A 12,099-nucleotide genomic window follows, 5' to 3' on the forward strand; every position below is an offset into this window, starting at 1 on the left:
TTCACATTTTATCTTATTCAATCACTCAAAGAAATCTCATTTTATCAAATCTCATTATTTCTTCGAAGTCACGACGTCACGATTTTGCGAAAATTCGCGCGAAAATTTTCACTTCTCGCTCTTTTCCGCTCTTAGGGAGAATATACGTGATCGACCTCCCGATGCGAAACCCGAGCCTTGATGTTACCACCCAGTGTTGCCAGATGCCCCGAGGTATAAACTTTCCCGCGCATTTCATGAAAATTCCTGCACATTTATTAGTATATTTTGTGAAAATTTCTATCAAAGACTTTATATTCTGTAAAATATGTAATGCAAATAGATTTTTTCTCTTTTTCTCTTACTATACATTTTTTATTTTATCATACACTTTACAAACCTTTAATGGCAAATGTTTTAATTTTGAAGTTAAAATTTATTAAGGAAGTCTTTTGAAAAATTATTGTATTATTACATTCATCATTAAGGACGTATGTGACATATATCGAAATACTAACAAAAGCATTAAAATTTCATGGATTGTTCTACTGTCTTCTGAATATTTGCGCAAAAACTAAGCACAATTTTCTTGATGATTTGAAAGTTATTTAAATTTAAAGTTACTATTCTTATGAAAAATTGCCTATTGTAGAACTTATTGACAAATTTGACAAAGAAAAAATATTACCAATAAAATAAAAATTTTCACATTATATTAAGGAAATTCTAATAAATATTTGTGCAAAACTTGAGTTAGATCCACTAATTCGTTTAAAAGTTATTCACTAAAAATTGTAAAAAAAATATTATCTGTCTCTTTTTCTCTTCCTGCAAATTACTTGTTTTTCATTATTTTTTGCAGTTAATTTCAGAGGACATTGACGATCAAAAGTTTTTGCCATAAATTAGGAAAAATATTAATTACAACTATATTATTTTACGAATACGTCAAAATTCATATTATTTTGTGATACTTTAATCTTTTTCAAAACCCGAATTTAATTTTTTAATTTTTCAAACAGTATAAACGTAAGAAACATGTTTTCTTTTTAATTTTGACAATTTTTTGCTACTATTGTACATCCAGAACATCCTTAAAGTAACATTTATCTGGAATTGAAATGCATATATTCATTTGTTTGCATTTATAAAGAGGTTAGGGTTTACAAGAAACTCTATATTTAATCCTTAAAAAAAATCCTTTTAAAAAAAGAAGAAATCTTTAACTATCTAAAAATTTTATTATTTGAAAATTTTTGTTAAAAAATAATAAACATGAAAAATGAATTCAGATTGAAATGTTTAATCGATATATTTATGTTTTACGTTTATACAGGGTGTCCCAGGGTTATCTATTAATGACAATTAAGATGATTTTTTCTCGGTAAAAATATCGAGGCATTAATAATTTCTGTGTTATGAGCGATCCAAAAGGCTTTTTACAAATTAAATTTTATAAAGAGTTGAAACCACATTCTTTAGTTATTTTCAGATAGAGTTTACTTTAATAGAGAGAAAGAGAGAATTTTAATTCCCATAAGGCCTAGTTAGAAATAATGGAAATATATGATGAAAAAAATTGAAAATTGTCAAAAAATGCTGATCTCTCTCGATATTTTCGTTGAGGGAAAAATCATCTCCAAATGATCTCAAAATCATCTGCCATTAGCAGGTGGTGCGTTAATTCTGAAACACCCTATAACTAAATTATTATGTTACTTATGTTTACATATTATTTCTCCGAAGACTTTCGTATTAATGTAGATTTTTCATTTCAGGAAGAAAACTTGCATGTGACTGTCTTACATACTTAGCATGCGACGGATCAAGCTTTAACGGATACACGCCCCCGTTTCGTTATACACTTCATTTCCCGCACGATCGCATGAGCGAATTATTATCATTCCTCTAACAGGGAGGTAAAATTGTTATTTACCGACTTCGGGTCCCCCCCCCCTTCCCCGCACTGATATTTACCGATCGCTAAAGTACCTGGCGTGTTTGGCTGGCACGGGGCTCGCAAGCGAAATAGGGCGGCTTACATTACCGCGGACCTACCCTTCCCCTTTTCCTCCCCTCGTTCATTTGACCTATCGCTACTCTGGCCTTAAGCCTCGTGTCGCATGGACGTTAGCGAGGACGACGATGATGACGACACGAGGCCTTAAGCGCAACTCTCGCCGCTCCCTGTTTCGCAAGTTCCCACGAACGACCTTTTCTCGTACGCGTATCGCGTTTACCATCGCCAATGTGTGCTCCAGTGTGCTGGAACACGAGAAACAGCCTCGACGCCGGCCGGATAAGACTGGACAGAAAACTGGCGGGCAAGTTCGGCGACTACAACTGCGACTCGCCCTGGGCCCTCATCGAATCGGCGGCGCGGGCAATGAAGTCGATGCACAGCGAAGGGATGGAGTTCGTCCTGTGGACGGGGTAGGTGAAACCTTCAAGGTACAACGGGGTGTTTGACAATGCAATTGGAAAATTTGCGTTTTCTTCTTAAAAGATATGCAGGTTAAAAATTTTTTAGTATTTAACATATTAAAAATATTTTGTTAAATATTTAACACATTCATGTGTTAATTATTTAACATATTTAACATATTGCTGTTGTGTTGATTGAACTCAAGTGTTAAATGATTAAAACAATTGAAAAAGGTATAAAAATAAATGTTCTGTGTTATTAATAACAGAGTTATCTATTAAAATTTATGGAAAAAAAATGTTGATTTTTTTATACACTAAGAGTGAGAGTGAGTACAGATAATATTTTTCGATGATATTTTTCCAAGTTAATTTTTATTATTAAAATTATGTAGATTTTACATCAAATTTATTTCAAATTATAGATTTGCATTTATTTTGTTAGTAAAATATAAACGTAGTATTAGTGTCATTTAACATATCGATATTATATTAAATCAACGCAAAAATTTGTGACAATTATTTGGGACATATCTGATAAATTTAACACAAACTTTTCAACTGTAAAGGATTTTCATTGACGATGTTTTATTATTTTTGATTAAATAAGTATAAACAGGAATTAATCGGACATGATATCATAATAATTACGCATTATAATATCTTTCGGTTTTTGAATTTATCATTTCATCATTTATGAGTATTTATTATTATATCATTATCGTTATTTTAAATGTATCTTTTTAGCTCATTATTGTCGACGCATTATTTTTGTTTTATCAATTATTATTATTATTACTAATTTATATTGCATATTTGAAATTTATGAAAATATTCAGCGCTTTTACAATAGTCAAACAGGATATATGATGTGCTACCGTTAATAACGATTGTTGTTAAATGAATCATTAACATATTGTAATTTATTCACGAGATCTCATTTATTATCAATAAAATCATAAACAAGATCCAATATGGGGGAATGGTGACTTGTTAATTCAGTTAATAACGTGATTATTATGGATTTATTAACGTTAAATAAATTATTTCACGAACGATTTACTCTCTCTCTAGTCGGAGGGGCACGACTTCCAATTAATTATTGGAAAGCGAAGAGTACACAGTTCCGCTGACCGGTATAAATATATTGCACCCACTACCGATGACTTTCCAGCCACTTAGCACTGCTCCATCGCACAATTATCGAGAAGCATAAATGTATAAAAGAAATACGAGTAGCAAATACTAGAAAACCATGTACGATATGAAAATCGTTCATTAAAAAAATTGCGTGAATTTGACAGTTGTCGGAATGCTATAAATTTCAAATTTGTCACGCATTAATATCGATAGTACTCGCAGAGACATTTTTTTTACTATTTTAATCTCAATTTCACTCGCATCTTAAATGATATATACAGAATGTCGCAGAATTAAACTCATAAAACTCATAAACTTCAAGTAATTATAAAGGATACCAAAAACAAACGTCGTTTTGGCACTAGAGAATCAAAGATTAACAAAAACAAAAATTTGAAAAAAAACTATATTTAAAAAAAATTTTTTTATGTAATTAAATAGAAGTGTCTGTATCATAAAACTTTTATATAAAACATTTTTTGATATCTTGAATAATTTTTGAGATATATCGAGAAAGCGAAAAACCACTTTAGGAGTGATTTCACCTCTTAAAATCGTTTTTGGGCAATTGAAAATTTCTAAATTCATCTATTTACTCCCTCCCCCCTACATGCGTAAAAGTTTCATCAAAATCGGATTTTTCGAATTCGCGAGGTACCCTTGTCAAGTTTCTAGTGCCAAAACGGTTCATTTGCGGACACGAGTTTATTGGCAAAATTGACTTGCTTTGACGTCCTTTATAACAACCTGAAGTTTGTCGGTTTAATTGAGACATACTATATAATCGTTTTATTCAAACACGTAGTTTTCTTTGAAGTGTGCTTAAGATCTTCTATTATTTTAATTTTAAGCCAATTTAATCAAACATTTTGAGACAAAAAAATACAAATCTTTCTATCTTTATACATAAAATTAAATTAAATCAACTCAAGAGTGACAGTTCGAAAATTGCCTTTTAATTAACTTCATGTTTATATCTTCATGCTACTCGTATCGTTTTGCATGAATTTTCTCCGGTTTCCGATTGTCGAGACGCAACGAAGTTTTATCAGTTATCAGTTGACGTGGCAATTATCAGCTCGGCTGACAACTCGCACGTTCGATTTTCCGTCGTTTTTGCCTCGCGTGCCGACACGACGCGTCCTCATTTTGCGATGCGCGCCCCTCGTCCTCGTCTTATCTTTATCAATGATAATTACTCGCATCTCTCCGATAATCCTCTCTCTCGTGTTACGCGTAGCTAGGACTGTGACGAGATTGTAACTACTTGTTGCAGCGACGCGCTGACACGCTCCGCTGGCGCCGGAATGAGCGTCGAGCTGCGTCTACAGTGTCTCCGGAATTTGACCGATCTATTGCACCGCACGTTCAAAGGACAATTCGTGTTCCCTGCCCTCGGCCACGAAGACATCGGAGTGAATTACACACAGCTGGCGAATCTCTGGCAGCACTGGCTACCGCCGGAAGCAGTGGGCACATTCATAAAGGGTGAGCAAATATCGCTGGTATTCGCAAGAGGTATAGAACTATAAAAAAGCGCCAATTTTATCCAATTCTGTTTCAATCTCAGTCAGTATATTGTATCTTAAACAATCTCTTTAAGAGATCGTTTTATCAAGATTATTACGCGGATCGTTTTTACCCCAATAGCTAATCGGGCAATCTCTAAGATAAGTACGAGTATGTTGGCATATCATAAATTTAATGCGTTGATAAAGAAAAGTAAGAATATTATTTCCAGGATCTTTGAATTTGATAGGTCATTTTTATAGGATTTTTTATCAGAAGAAGAAAATCACAAATCACAGTACGCTACGATCCATAATTTTCGAGATATCGATTTTTAAAAGTCGTATAATTACAGCAATATTTTCGCCACAACAATTATTGATAATTTTTTGACACCATGTATGTTTTATAAAATGTATTTTTAGCAGATTCATTTATTTATGTAGAAAAATTGAATGGATACACGGGAGAGATGCTCTACTCTTTCCCCTTTATACTCACCCCAAAAAAAGTAACCTAACCTAACTCATGTTCAAGAGGTGAATTTTTACTTTAAATATTATCATTATTAGTTATTCTCACTTTACTTATTTTATATAATATATTATTTATATATATTATTTTATAATCTCTTTTAGGGAAAAGTATATCAAGATTTAATAAATTTTTAATGTAACAAATTTTAATTTTTGAAAAAATAAATGAAGATTTCAAAATTTTTGCATTCTAATGCAAAAAATAAACATATATATATACATAGAAATTAAAATTTATTACGTTGAAAAATTTGATGAAAAATTCTATAAAAGTAATCTCTTGCCAAAAATTTTGAAATTTCAATATATTTAAACAAAAAAAAAAAATTAAAATTTTGAAACATTGATATCTCGAATACCATTGATGGTATAGCACATTGTAGTTTACGGCATCCTTTTTCTCGGTAAAAAATCTATCAAATATACTTATCAAATTCTGGAAATAGCATTCTATTTCAAAGAAACATTACCGTTCTCCGAGAGATACATAAATGATCGGCGAACGAGATTCGCGCCGCCCTTTGATTCGAAACGAGCGCAAGAGCAATCGATGCAATATTTATGGACGCCTTCTATCTCTCTTTCGGAAAATGTGTTACGGCACAAAGTAAGCTTTATTGGCGAGCATAAATTTACTCCCGCCCTCCCTCCGCCCCTCCTTCACCGGCAGGGCTTTACCGCTATTCAAAATTTGTTGCAGCCGGCTACTACACGATCGAGCAGCGCTCGAAAAAATATCGGATCGTCTTCCTTAATACGAATTTGTGGCTGAACCCGGTCGACAGCCGTATGCCGCACCGTGTTGGAAGTAGTACGGTCGATAACACGCAGGATCCCTTCGGCCAATGGTCCTGGTTCCAGTCGGTGCTAGAGAATGCGCGGAAGAAGAAGGAAACGGTAGGTTAATGCTCCGATATATGATATCATTGCTCTTCCCTCCGAATGATGCGCTATTATTGCGATGCGTCGAACGCATTCTTTGTTTCCGTGTATCCCGCCGATATATATGGCGGCGAAATAATCCGCGGCATCGCCATGGTATCGACACGAACGATTTTTATGGATGTCTGAGCAAGGAAGTACCGTTGAAGAGAGAGCGATAAAAGCAAATCTTGCGCCTCGAACGCGGATGGATATTTTTTTATTTGGCTATATTTTTAATTTTTTGTACTCATTTTTAAGTTTTAATTTTTCTATTAATTTTTTATTTTATGTTTTTTGTTTTGTATTATTGAATATATTTCTTTTTTTTTTAATATTAAAAATAAATGAATTTTATATATGTATATAGCATAAATTTTTATTTAGTTTTTAACATCATTATTTTTGTAATTAACACAACTATTTTCAATTGAAATATTTGTATAATTTTTTATTTTCAGTTGGCGCAATTTTTTTATGTCATTATTTTTGTAGGAAACTAAAACAACTTTTTGTGCACAATAGAAATCAACGTTAATGAAAGGAAACGTGAGCGAAAATCAAAGATTCGATAATAATTCAATCGCGTCTCTCTTGATTCTGTTTTGGATAATTTAGTCTAATAATGGAATTTTTGTCTTTTAATGTCGCGATATTTTGGTACAACGATATCGATTGATTTCGAGATCGTCGAACTCATCGACGAACATGAAATTAAATTAAGCGAAAATACACGACGAGACTATACTTTATAATTCGATTTCGAAACGAGTATCGACCACGCCGACGACATAAAGGTCGCGTTGAAATTTTTCATGCTTGTTCTATCACGCATATGTGTATATATGTGCTTGCGTGCGTGCACGATGGAGAGAAAGATAATTTGGGGCGAAGAATTTTTTTATATGCCAATCAATTTTCTGGGGATCGATGAAAACATAACGTTTGGAGTATTACGTCACTGTCTACTGTTTTGACGTGTGTGCACGTAAATTAAGCCCCTTTATAATGAAGTTGATCAATCGGTAAACCTATAGATGCATGTTTTAATACGGGGATTGATAGGATAAATGAGCGTTTAATCGTGCAAAAGCCGATGCGTACTCGGTATCGGATATGCTTTACGCAAAATTGCGCGTATTCGGAGCGTACATATTGTGTCTAGATATTCATGCATTGTGACTCAAAACTGTGTCTGACAGTTTGACATTTGTAATGTTTGACATGTGTAAAAGACTAAACGTAAAATTAAAAAAAAAAACTTATTCCATATCATATACATATATTTATACTTATTGTAAATATATATATATATATATATATATATACAGAGAAATTAATTAAAAAAGATCGACCAATTCGCGTGAATATTATAAGCGCGTGGCGAGAAAGGACGGCCCAAAGACAACCCAAAAGTTTGTGATCGCTAGGCGCGCGACAAAATTTTGGGAGGAGCTCTCTACAGAAGACAACGGGCGATACATAACAATGGATTCTCGCGTCCTAGCAACCACACATCAATGGGTTGTGCCTTTTTACTGCGCGCCTATACTCACGCGAATTGGTCGATTTTTTTAAATTAATTTTTCAAAAATTATTATAAAAATAGCAAAGTAGTACAGGACTTTTGTCTACAGTTTTATCTGCTCTACCTGCACACGACCGGTGATGCGATTGACGCCGGACATCCTGTATATATATACAGGGTGTCCTGAAAATTGGAGTCACGCTGTCACCTCTTATTTAGATGACCTTCGATGCTAAGAAACGTACACAAGTAATCCGTACATGCCTGCCGATACCGACCTATCGCTTTCCAACGCGCTCATTAGCTCACACATTTTAATTAATAACGCAAAAACTATTGCGAATTTTACAAAATGGTATAGGACTTTCCGACTCAGTTTGGCCCAATCTACCTTCACACTTTGGGTGTGTCAAAATTTTTAAAACACCCTGTATATATATATATATATATATATATATATATATATATATTCATATATATGAAATATACATATGAAAATAATGTCAATTTTTATCGAAAAACATTTTAATCAATTAATCAAAAATATAATTTTAGATTTTGAATTAATCATTTTTCCTTAAATGCAAATAAAATATTTTTCTGTATAATTTAATTAAATTATTTTCATATTTATAAATTCTCTTTTATTAAAATTGATTGATATGATAAATTGACTAAAATTGATTGATTTGATAATTCGACTAAATTCACCATGTATATAAATAAAACACCGCGGTGTTTGCTCTGCTCCAACATGACACACAATATAATTTTTTGAAATATAAATTTTTTCTCTTACATTCAAAAACTTTTAATTTGACTAATAAAATTACAGATTGATTTATCGGGAGTTTTCCATTATTGTACGACAGAGAGAGAGAGAGAGGGGGGAGAGAGAGAGAGAGTTCTTACGATTGCTCGTGTCGTCAAGTTTGCCAAAGATCGTGGAATTACGGGAATTGTTCTACCGAGTAAATAAGCACTGGGCACAGGCACCTATAAAACACACTGCCAGATCTCGCGTGTCGCACGACAAGTTGAGTAATTGAAGGGTACCCACGCGAAGGTGTTACTCAGCCTCAGCGCAGTTTATTGTTTCGTAAAAAGCGTGAGAAACCCAAGAATGTGGCGGCATTAGGGAAAATTTAAGACGACGGTATTGCTGCGCCCTTACATCTTGCCGCCATTGTGCTGCAACAAGATATGTTTTCCCTCTTTTCTTTTTTTTTTCTTTTTTTGTTTTTTTGTTTTATTTCGAGGAAACGAGATCTACGATGCGCGTCGGCAAAATGAAAAGCGAGCAACGTGAAAGATCGCGGAATGTAACGTATCTCGCATTGTTTGCCTGTCATATTTAAAGAACGCTGACGCGATATAGAGAGGTTAGGTTAGATAGGGAGAGGAGAAGGGGAAAGGATTGTCAGGAAAGATAAATTTTAATGAAATAAATTCTCGCAGAACGCGTACGAGGACGACATACGAAGCGAATAAAATCCCCGTTGATCGGACTTCAATATGGCATGTATGATTTATCAAGCGTGCTGTTGTCGTCATTCGTTCTCATTTCTCCTCGTTCGCGCGCTTATAAATTATGGCGCGCGACTATACATGTTCGCTAGACTGACGGCTGACAGGTAGCAATTTTCGATTTTCTCGATCAAGTTTCGGTTCATTATTTGATAGCTTATCTCTCTCTCTCTCTCTTTCTTTCTCTCTCTCTGTCTGTCTTGCGGCACACATGTCGACAATTCAGCTTTATGGAGGCTCTCGCGTACAGAAATTTCTAATCGCGGCTAACCGAGTATCCTCGCAGGAAGGATGGAGCAAATTGTATAATCATGTTGAAGATTCAAATGCAAATTGCAGACACAGTGATTCCCTATTCCCAATGAATACAATTTCACCAAGAAATTCCCGATTCGAAGTATTGTACATGTATACATACACTTTCCCTCTCTCTCTCTCTTTCGTCTCGGTTCTTACGATAAGACACGATGATAAATAGTAGGGTGATGATCCATTACGCCTCGTATCGGAGATCGTTACAATCTAGACGAGACGACGATTTATCCTCTTCGATCAGCGGGGCAATTAATGAACGCGCGCCGAGAGGTTCGCGAGAGTCGCGATGGTTTAGGTATCATTTGCTAGCTCGCGCGGAGCCAACGGAGGTCTTCCAAGAGTCCGGGACCTATCGAATATCACGCGGGGTCGGTTATCGGTTATCGATTACGCCGCGGGGGGCGTGCAGAACGAGTCCGACATACGCGAGGGAGATCCTTCACGCGACCGGGGTGGCACGACCGGCGATAAATTATGGAGGGACTTGGTATTCCATACACGAGATCGAGAGAGGAGAGACCCTCCGTATACGTAAACCGTTGCACGCCACCGCCATTGATCCCGATCGTATTAACCGGACGGATGTAGCCAAGAGAGAAAGAGAGAGAGAGAGAGAGGGAGAGAGCTGTCGCGTTTATCCACGACACCATCGATGCATTCACCTACGTGCACGTTTGAAAAGGCAACCATGTTACCCTTCTCCCCTCCCTCCTCCCCCACCCCCGGCATAACGCTGAGAGATGGCATTCGTGTATGAAGAGTGACGTACATTTTTCAACGTATCTCCCCGTACTACACCGCGCGCAATAAAACTCCGCTTTTAAATTTTTGAGTCTCTATGGCCGAAAGAGGGGCAGAAATTATTTGTAAAATTTACTGTATATTTGGCTATATTCTTTGTTACCTGATCCTTAATCGATATCGCGAAGTGTTTAAACAGCTTACAGTCAAAACTTTTTATTCGTGTTATCGGTATTCGCGTAGTAAAAATTTTTAACCACTCTTTTTATTCGCGACCAGAGACTTCCATTCTATTTTATTCCATAATTCTATATACAAAAACTGAACTTAAAACATTTAAGTGAAGTAATAAGACTTTCAAATGGTTTTTGTGAATTCTTCATGAAAATTAATTCCTCAATGGAGAGAGATATGATTTAAAAAAAAGAAAGATAGAAGAAGCAATGGCCAAACGGAATATAAGCTTGAATTTTGAAGTCTGCAAAGTGTCACAAAACAAGGAAAAATTATCAAGTTTTTTTAAACCAATTTCTGATCAACTGTCTAATAATATTTAAGTAATTTATTAACAATTTTTTCTTAACAATTTTAATAACGTATGGATTTCAAAAAATATTATACAATTATTTTGAGTATTATTTATATTATTGATTATTAATTTGAAACAAAATCACATTTTTTGACATATAATGTTTTTTTAATTTTTAATTTTCTTGGAACGTATTCCCTATATTTTTACATATTTTATTATCCTATATTTGTTTTTTCTATATTTTGGAGGAGCCTATCTCCTGCGAATAAGAAGCTTTGATCGTATTATTCTCATTATTCCCATCAACAATCATTTGTATTAAAAAAAAAAAAAAAATGCTATTTGATTGAAAAATGTTATTTTTAAAACATCTACCTTCGATTATGCAGTTACTTCTTGATCACATTCGACAAGTTTTAAGAAGCTATAAAGTTTTAACGAGAAATAAGATCAACAAAAATGGAAAGACGATTACAATAACGGATCACATGACTAGTTCTACTATAATTTTATTATGTGTCAAAACTGAACTTAAAACAGTTAAGAGAAGGAATAAAATTTTCACATAATCTTTGTGAATTCTTCATGAAAATTGATCTCTCAATGGAGAGCGGTCTGATTTTTAAAAGGAAGATAGAAGAAGCAATGACCTAATATAAGCTTGAGTTCTGAAATTGAGATCGATGAGAATAGGAAGACGATCACATTAACGCATCATATGACCAGTTCTATCATAATTCTATTATATATCAAAACTGAACTTAAAACACTTGAGTGAAGGAATAAAACTTTCAAATGATCTTGGTGAATTCTTCATGAAAATTGATCCTCAATGGGAGCGGTCTGATTTTTAAAAGGAAGATAAAAAAAGCAATGGCCGAATATAAGCTTGAATTTAGGAGTCTGCAAAATGCTACAAAAAAAAGAAAAAATTACCAAGTTCTCTT

At 34.2% G+C, this 12,099-nt stretch overlaps 2 protein-coding genes across 3 annotated transcripts in view; one reads left to right on the plus strand and one right to left on the minus strand.

Moving 5' to 3' along the window:
- The window catches only part of LOC126857163 (glutathione S-transferase D1-like), a 155,754-nt gene that overhangs the window by 55,442 nt on the left and 88,213 nt on the right, over nt 1-12,099 (minus strand). The gene's annotated exons all lie outside the window — the stretch shown is intronic.
- LOC126857139 (acid sphingomyelinase-like phosphodiesterase 3a) overlaps nt 1-12,099 on the plus strand; it is a 61,155-nt gene that overhangs the window by 35,551 nt on the left and 13,505 nt on the right. For both annotated transcript variants that reach the window (XM_050606305.1, XM_050606304.1), the window contains exons 4-6: nt 2,241-2,412; nt 4,820-5,031; nt 6,289-6,485. In XM_050606305.1, the coding sequence (XP_050462262.1) occupies nt 2,241-2,412; nt 4,820-5,031; nt 6,289-6,485 (581 nt within the window). The remainder of the gene's footprint in view (nt 1-2,240; nt 2,413-4,819; nt 5,032-6,288; nt 6,486-12,099) is intronic.

The sequence above is a fragment of the Cataglyphis hispanica genome, chromosome 20, assembly GCF_021464435.1.
Source record: "Cataglyphis hispanica isolate Lineage 1 chromosome 20, ULB_Chis1_1.0, whole genome shotgun sequence".
In the NCBI taxonomy this organism is placed as follows: domain Eukaryota; kingdom Metazoa; phylum Arthropoda; class Insecta; order Hymenoptera; family Formicidae; genus Cataglyphis; species Cataglyphis hispanica.